This window comes from Heterodontus francisci, chromosome 29 (genome assembly GCF_036365525.1).
Source record: "Heterodontus francisci isolate sHetFra1 chromosome 29, sHetFra1.hap1, whole genome shotgun sequence".
NCBI lineage: Eukaryota > Metazoa > Chordata > Chondrichthyes > Heterodontiformes > Heterodontidae > Heterodontus > Heterodontus francisci.
This window is the reverse complement of record NC_090399.1, coordinates 46,630,452-46,639,796: the sequence shown is the minus strand read 5'-3', so window position 1 is coordinate 46,639,796 and position 9,345 is coordinate 46,630,452. Positions and strand designations below refer to the sequence as shown.

The following is a 9,345-nucleotide window of genomic DNA, read 5'->3' as shown; positions in this document are numbered from 1 at the left end:
ATCAAGCAACCTTATTTTGTTACACAGTTACGGCAAACAAATCCAATCAATCTTCCCCAACATTGACATTTTGGGCTGGAATTTATGGGTCCCCTTGAGGCGAAATCAGAGGTACAGGGGGCATAGATTTGAGGCGCGGACGGAGCACCCATCGCCAAGCCATTTTGTGGCGGCTGGGAAAGGGCCAATTGAGGCCGTTAAATGGCCTATTAATCGCCACGTACGTGCCTCTTTCCTCGACGCTGGGATTTAACGAGTGGAAGGAGGTACCTCTGCGAGGTCCCCCAACAATAAGAGGCACGCTCCCTGCGGGCTTGCGGCGGGTCCCTCTCCCATGGCATTATCTGGCACAGGGAGATGTCCAGTGCGAAAATCTCAAACTTCCTGGATTCCTATCCTCCTTCACTACACACCCAACCTCCCAATCACTTCGCCAGTGCCTTACGGACTAGCCCAAGCGATACTGCCTCACTTACATGACAGCGCTGGGCCTGGGTCCAAGGCCTCTTGTAATAGCGGCAGTTGCAATCGCTCACGGTGGCGCTGCCAATACTACTGAGCTGCCTGCACTGTGATTGGCTGGAAGCTCAAAGAGGCGGGATCCCTGTCTGTAAATTGAAGCCACTTAAGAACAAGGCAAGATGGCTCTGGGGCTGGTGTTTGGAAAGGCCGAGGCGGGATTCGCCCCTACTTTTCGGCCTGGAGCTGGAAGCCCTGCCGGCGCCACAAAATCAAGCCCTTTGAGGGAGCACTAATGTCAATTCAGAGAGAAAAGTGAAAATCATTTTCTCCAACATAGTCCAAGGGAGCTCCGACGAATTGCAATGATTAAATCAACTCCTCAGTTCCAATTTTGGAAATAACTTTGAGGATCAAGTTAATGCAAATACCATGAAAGTTGTGCAAAATGGCACCTCTCCACCAACCGTCGATATATTCGCTGCTCAGAGCCATATTTCTAAAATAACTCGGCTTCAGGCGGGGATACTTGCCTTGACATGAGATGTGGAACCGTGTCTTTCTGCACATTCTGGCTACACAATTGGCATGAAATCTCCTTTTCACCGTCCAATTACTTAGTATTTTACAACCATGAAATCCAATAGACTTTACAGATGGCTGTTAAGATCCTTATCCACAGAGATTTTTTTCTCACACTCGGTACCTATCAGACCAATTCCTGCCTCCATCACCTCACCCAATGCCTGTTGATATCCAAATCCAAGATCTCACCTTATCTATGTTGCAGCATATCAATGTCTGTGTGCATTTGTGAACGCTTTCCGATCTCAGATACACCATGCATCGCCTTAAATTTATGTTATTTAATGTATAAATTGAAAAAGAAAAAACATTGCAACAATTTATAGATGCCACTAATCCACGACAAATCTGCACATTTATTTCATCAAATTCCCTTCTTGAACACGCTGTTTAATATCTTCAGATTAATGCTTTTGGAATACAGGCATTAAAATATTTTATTTCTGAAATATGATCACTGTAATTTGCCATACTTCCTTTATTTCAACAGAAAGTGCTGAAAAAACTCAGCAGCTCCGGCAGCATCTGTGGAGAGAGTTACAGAGTTAACGTTTCAGGTCAGTGACTATTCATCAGAACTGGCAAAGGTTAGAAATGTAATAGGTTTTCAGGAAGTAAACCTCGCATGGGGGAAAGAGTACAAAAGGAAAGGTGTTGATAGGACACAGGGTCAGAGAGATTAACTGACAAGGAGGTCATAGAACATAGAACATGGGGAAAAGGCAAAGAGTGTGCAAAGACAAAGCACGAGTGCAGAGAGGGTGTTAAATGGCAGAATAATGAACAGCCCTAGCAGAAAGCACAAACATAAAAAAGTGGGCAGGCACGTGGTAAAAAAATAAATGAATGATGAAACCCACTAAAATGGAACAAAAATTAAAATTAAAATAAAAAGGGCCATGCTCTGAAATGATTGAATTTAATGTTCAGTCCATTAGACTGTAGCGTGCCTAATCGGTAAATGATGTGCAGTTCCTCAGGCGTTGATGTTCACTGGAACACTTCAGAAACCCCAGGTAGATTCCGTTCGGGTTAGTTTGTTTGTTCAAAAGACTATAACTAATGCAAAACATTGTGCAATGCTCATGTTCTCACTTGAGGTTTCTTTCAGGTATAAATAAGACCTTATCTTGGAGACTGAAGATCTGCGTGTACAGAGCACAGAGAACGTCGCTTCTCTCTAAACATGGGACAATCGATAATCTTACAGATAGAAAGTATTTACTACCCTATTCTTGCTATAGTTGGAATTCCAGGTAAGCGGCTTATAATCCAGTTAATATTCACCGTCAATTATGTTTAACTGTACCACTGCTCCTGCTGTCGATTTAATACCATGTTCTGTTTGTTTCGATGTGGTTTATGGTAATACAATAATTGCCATAATCAACCAAATAATGGGAAGAATATTCCACGTGTCTGACATATTCTCAATGCAATAATTTGACTGGTAGCACAATTTATTCTGAAGTTTTAAATTAAATCATTTAATCCTGTTTTACTTCCTTTGTAGGAAAGCTTTTCATTTTCAGAAGTAAAACATTTTGGAAATGTGAAATAAAACTATAAAATTCTGTAAGCACTCAGCTGGTCAGTCAGCACCTGTGTAGAGAGAAAAAAATAAATTTTCAGCGCAAGAATCAGTTTTGATGAAAGATCATTGACCTGAAACCTTAATTCTGCTTCACTCTATACAGATGCTGACTGAGTTGCTGTGCATTTCGAGCATTTTACAAAGTAACATAAAGTATGTACAGCACAGAAACATGCCATTGGGCTCAACATGGCTATTTCTCTCTCCCTCGTCTACTTCGATATAGTTGTAGCAAACTATGGCAGTTGTTTCAGCTAATCCTTGCGTCAGTCGGGTTCCACATTCGGACCATTCCCTGGTTAACAAAGTTTCTCCTGAATTCCCTATTGGATTTATTAGTGACTGTCTTAAATTTATGGCAGCTACATTTGGTCTCACCATAATGAGCAAAATCTATATGTCTATCTTATTGATGGTTTCATGATCTTCTGAACTCTATCAGTTCACACGAGAGTATTCTAGTTCCTATAGAAAAGTGTCCTAGCCTATGAAATATTTACTGATGGATATAACCTCACAGTTCTGGCATAATTGTCGGAAAACGTGTTTGCACCTTCTGCAGTGCCTCTCTATCCTTTATATATTATTGAGGCCACAAATATTCACAGTATTCCAAAAGTGGTCTAATGACGGTTCTATTCAAGTTTAATATAAATTCTCTGTTTTTTTTATTTATCCCTATAGAAATGAAACTCAGTGCTTTGTTTTCTTATATATGGTCTTATGAGCCTGTTCAGTGAGCTGTGTATCTGATTGCCCAGATCCGACTGCTCATCTACACCACTTAGACACTTCTTTTCCAAGAAGTGTGTGATCGCCTTTATCTTCCTACCAAAATGTCCACTGGAGTAGTACCAGATGATTGGAGGGTGGCAAATGTTATTCCCTTGTTCAAGAAAGGGAATAGGGATAACCCTGAGAATTACAGACCAGTCAGTCTTACGTCGGTGATGGGCAAATTATTGGAGAGGATTCTGAGAGACAGGATTTATGATTATTTGGAAAAGCATGGTTTGATTAGAGATAGTCAGCATGGCTTTGTGAGGGGCAGGTCATGCCTCACAAGCCTTATTGAATTCTTTGAGGGTGTGACAAAACACATTGATGAAGGAAGAGCAGTGGATGTGGTGTATATGGATTTTAGCAAGGCGTTTAATAAGGTTCCCCATGGTAGGCTCATTCAGAAAGTAAGGAGGCATGAGATACAGGGAAATTTGACTGTCTGGATACAGAATTAGCTGGTCCATAGAAGACAGAGGGTGGTAGTAGATGGAAAGTATTCAGCCTGGAGCTTGGTGACCAGTAGTGTTCCGCAGGGATCTGTTCTGGGACCTCTGCTCTTTGTGATTTTTATAAATGACTTGGATGAGGAAGTGGAAGGCTGGGTTAGCAAGTTTGCCGATGACACGAAGGTTGCTGGAGTTGTGGATAGTGTGGGGGGCTTTTGTAGGTTGCAACGGGACATTGACAGGATGCAGAGCTGGGCTGAGAAGTGGCAGATGGAGTTCAACCTGGAAAAATGTGAAGTGATTCATTTTGGAATATCGAATTTGAATGCAGAATACAGGCTTAAAGAAAGGCTTAAAGACAGGCTTCTTGGCAGTGTGGAGGAACAGAGGGATCTTGGGGTCCACGTCCATAGATCGCTCAAAGTTGCCACCCAAGTTGATAGGGTTGTTAAGAAGGCGTATGGGGTGTTGGTTTTCATTAACAGGGGGATTGAGTTTAAGAGCCGCGAGGTTATGCTGCAGCTCTATAAGGCCCTGGTTAGACCACACTTGGAATATTGTGTTCAGTTCTGGTCGCCTCATTATAGGAAGGATGTGGAAGCTTTAGAGAGGGTCCAGAGGAGATTTATCAGGATGCTGCCTGGACTGGAGGGCATGTCTTATGAAGAAAGGTTGAGGGAGCTAGGGCTTTTCTCATTGGAGCGAAGAAGGATGAGAGGTGACTTGATAGAGGTGTACAAGATGATGAGAGGCATAGACAGAGTGGATAGCCAGAGACTTTGTCCCAGGGCGGAAAGGGCTATCACCAGGGGACATAATTTTAAGGTGATTGGAGGAAGGTTTAGGGTAGATGTCAGAGTTAGGTTCTTTCCACAGAGAGTGGTGGGTGCGTGGAATGCACTGCCAGCGGTGGTAGTAGAAGCAGATACATTAGGGACATTTAAGCGACTCTTGGATAGGTACATGGATGATAGTAGTATGAAGGGTATGTCGGCAGTTTGATCTTAGAGTAGGTTAAAGGGTCGGCACAACATCGTGGGCCGAAGGGCCTGTACTGTGCTGTACTGTTCTATGTTCTATGTTCTATGTACTGCATCACAGAAATCTGTTTATTTGTCCTTTTTACGCCCATTCTGCAAGTTCATTCATGTCTTCTTGTATTTTGTTGGAATCATCCACTTGTTAAGTGTACCACCCTCCCCCCAATCTGGTGCAACTTGCAAATTTTGTCATTGCAATTCCAATTCCTTAATCCAGATTGTTTGTGCAATTAACAACATTACTCTCAGGACCATTCCTTGTGGAATACCTGACGTATTTCCCTTCCAATTAATGCCAAGAGGAACACAGAGAATAGTTTGTGGTAGCGCAAGCTTGCGCCCGAAATTCCTTCCGGCACATCGGCCAAAGAATCTATCGCTAAGTGGCATTATTAAACTAAGCAGCCCTCCGGAATCTGACATGATCGGGTACAACTCCGGTTTTATACCTTGGCGCTTTTACTTTATATTGAAGATCTGGAGTTTAATATTGGATGGAGAGTAAAAACAGCCTTCTATCCGATGCCATCTTGTCTGAGCACCGATATAAACAGTGCATGATTTTCAAACAAAATAAATGTCGACTGGACATCCTCTCAATATAAGTTGAGTAAGCAATTTGATTTTTCTCATTCTTTGCAGCTAATCTAACGACAATTGTGATTCTCTCCCGCGGACGTTGCGAGCTCTCCAAATGCATCACCCGTTATCTGGTAGCCATGTCAGCGGCGGATCTTTCTGTCCTGGTCTTTGATGTAATACTCTATGAAATTAAAGATGCTTATTTTCCATATTCATTCCTGAACTACACTCCCATTTGCTGTCTTAACCTCGCCTTGCTTTTTGCCTCCGTTGATTGCTCTGTCTGGTTAACTGTTGCGTTCACCTTCGATCGATTTGTGGCCATTTGTTGTCAGAAGCTACGAACAAACTATTGCACTGCTAAAACTGCAGCAGTGGTCATAGCAGTGGTGTGTTCTTTGAGCATTTTGGAAAGCGTTCCAATTTACTTTGTATATGAACCTCGGGAAATAATTGATAACATTCCATGGTCCTGCTATGTAAAATCCAGCTTCTATACCTTGCCTATATGGGTAGCATTTTTGTGGCTGGAAACTGTTTTAACCCCACTTTCTCCATTTGTTTTGATTTTACTGTTCAATGCACTGACCATCAGGAACATTGTACAGGCTAACAGAGTGAGAAGAGGTCTCCGAGGTAACTGCAGTGGTGAGAATCACAATGATCCCGAGATGGTGAACCGAAGAAAATCAATGATTTTATTGCTCGCCATATCTGGCAGTTTTATACTTTTATGGATGGTGACATTCGTATCTTATATATGTGTACAATTTACAGATACTCAGTTTTTAGAAGCAAATTACAACGACCCATTTACTATTCTTGAACAATCTGGATATATCCTTCGGGCTATGAGTTGCTGCACAAACACGTTTATTTATGCGGTTTCCCAGAGTAAATTCAGAGGTGAACTGAACAATGTGATTAAGCGTCCCTTGGCTCTAATAACGTATTTATTTAAGTAAGAAAAATGAACTTTCGGAATTAAATAACATTCGGGATTTTAATTTTGGGAATTAGTGCAAAGGGGCCGATGTCAAATTGTATGCGGGGCTCGGTGGAAATGTGAAGTAATCAGTTCACCGATGAACTTATTGAATGGAGAAGCCTCGAAGGGCCGAGCGGCCTACTCCTGCTCCTAATTCGTACGTTCGTATGCCCATTATGTGTCCCAACAAAATTCCACTTACACTGCGTAAAGTTGTTCCTGTCACCGAGCTTGGAGGGGCGGTGGGGGCGCACTAAGCCTCGCTGCCATTGTTAATATTGGGCGAGAGCTGCCCAGAGGCATTTTCCTGCGCCCTTCTGCTACGACCCCAAATGTTGGGGGGGTGGGGGGCTGTAAAATCCAGCCCAAGGGCTCCAATTATAATGAAGCGCACACACAGAAATCTCCCCATGGAATTTTTCACAATCAGGGGTGGATTTCATTTTATTTTATTTTCCCGCCACCGAGACTGGCGGGGTGCGAAAAAATGGCTGCCTCCAGTGCCGTGCTGCCGCGATCCAGTGCACAGCATCTCATTTCCATATGCAGGGCAGTCTGCCCCACTCCCCCGTCCACGTAGCGGGGGCGGGTTCTGTGACACCGTCAACAGTATCAGCTGCCTCCTTGCAGGCGTTGGCGCCATTTTAAAGTGCTGGCAGACTTGCACAGAAATAAAAAAGTTCAATCCCAGACTCGCCCCCCCCCACCCCACACACACACACAACACTGGACATAAATGTGTGAACCGTCCACTATGGTGGCGCCAGCCTTCCCTGGATGGGAATGTGAATGTTCATGAGTGCCAGCTGTCACTTGGAGGATTGTGGACTGCTGGTACGATCACAGCGAATGGTATGTTTCTGTGCTCGCCAGCCAGTTTTGTTTTTGCCGGTTGAAGTGAATAAGTGCTCAGGATCATTCAAAGTGGAAATCTAGGCCGTGCTGTTTCGAGTTGCAAATGGGATATTCCCGACAAGACGAAATCCAATACGGTCAGGGCTACTCATTTGAGTTAACCGAATAAGATTTGTTTTGAATTATATATGCTGGACTTTTACCACTATTCATCGCAACATTGCAACTATAAAACCAAAGGAAAGGTCTAAACTATTTAGCCCCTTAAGACTGTTCCGCCGCCAGTCAATGAGATCAGGGCTGGTCTGTGACCTGACTCCATATTCCAGCCTTTTCACCATATCCTTGGTTAGAAAACATCAATAAATCGCAGTTTTAAATTTGGCAATTCACTTCACATCAATTGCCGTTTGAAGACGGGAGTTCCAAATCTTTGCAATGTTTGCTCACTTCATTTCTGAAATGTTTGGCACTACATTTTTAGCCATGTCTCGTAATCCTAGACACCCCAACTAAAGGACACAATTTCTCTCTATGTACTATCTCAGTTCCCCTTAACAACTTGGAATCTTTGATCAAATCACGCTTTAAATTCTAAATTTCAGGGATAGCTTAAGCTATAGCTTTAGTAATATCTCATCATTTAGCACTTGAAGTCTAGCTATCATTCAAGTAACTCTGTACTGAGGGGACATGATTGAGGTATATAAAATTATGAGAGGCATAGATAGGGTAGACAGCCAGAGTCTGTTTCCCATGGTAGGGGTGACTAAAACTAGAGGGCATAGATTTAAGGTGAGAGGGAGGAGGTTTAAAGGGGATCAAAGGGGTAAATTTTTCACACAAAGAATAGTGGGTATCTAGAATGAGCTACCCAAGGAGGTGGTGGAGGCGGGAACAGTAGCAACATTTAAGAGGCATCTGGACAGGTACTTGAATGAGCAAGGCATAGAGGGATATGGAATTAATGCTGGCAGGTGGGATTAATATAGATAAGCATTATGGTCAGCATGGATGCGGTGGGCCAAAGTGCCTGTTTCTGTACTGTACGACTCTATGACTCTATGACTCTATTCCTTCCAAGGTCGATTAATCTTTCCCAAGGTGTGGTGCACAGAACTGACTACAGCACTCTAGGTGTGGTCGAACCAGGGCTTGGAATAACTGTAGCAAACTTCCAATGGTTAAGTGAGTGGCCAACAAGATGGCAGATGGAGTACAGAAGAATGAGAGGTGATCTCATTGAAACTTATAAGATTCTAAAGGGGCCGAATAGGGGAGACGCTGTGAGATTATTTCCACTGGTCGGGAATCGAAAATACGGGGGCACCGTCTAAAGATAAGGGACCTGTTATACAGGACTGAGATGAGGAGAAATTACTGCATATAAATGATTGTGAATCTTTGGAATTCTCTACCCCAGTGGGTTGTGGATGCTCCATGGTTGAATACATTTAAGGCTGGGATGGACAGATTGTTGGTCTCTCAAGGAACCAAGGTGAGCGGGCGGGAATGTGGAGTTGTGAAATCAACAATGATCGTTTTGAATTGTAGAGCAGCCTCGATGGGCCATATAGTCTACTGCTGTTCCTATCTCTTTTGTTCTTGTGTCCCATCCCCTTCTATTAATTTCCTCTAGAGATAAAGCCGAGGCGTGGCCATATCTCGAGGCAAATCGAATCAGTGGTGTTTCCTGTTAGTAGAAGTTCGTTTGCCTGCGATCCCAATGCATCCCTTACCTGCTTACAACCTCCGTCACGCAATAACCATGTTGAATCGAGAAACGCGATAAAGGATTGTGCCTGCCACTGAGAGATAATGTGGTGGGAGCAACATAATTGTCAGCTTAGAAAGAGAAAAGGTGAGATAGATTTTGGTAACATTTGTGTATTGGTTTACTATTTCACAGAACTGGTATGGAAATCCTGCACTTCAGCTGTAGGGAATTGGTTGGGTTTAGATTTTGCCCAATGGGAGGAAGCTCTAACATTTAGTAAAGCTGGGACAAAATAT

At 43.1% G+C, this 9,345-nt stretch overlaps 1 protein-coding gene across 1 annotated transcript; it reads left to right on the top strand.

Moving 5' to 3' along the window:
• Window positions 1-2,230: 2,230 nt before the first annotated feature.
• LOC137346025 (probable G-protein coupled receptor 139) lies at window positions 2,231-6,454 on the top strand. Its single transcript, XM_068009323.1, has 2 exons — window positions 2,231-2,300; window positions 5,550-6,454. Exons 1-2 carry the CDS (start codon window positions 2,231-2,233, stop codon window positions 6,452-6,454), a joined length of 975 nt encoding a protein of 324 aa, XP_067865424.1.
• The last annotated feature ends 2,891 nt before the right edge of the window (window positions 6,455-9,345 follow it).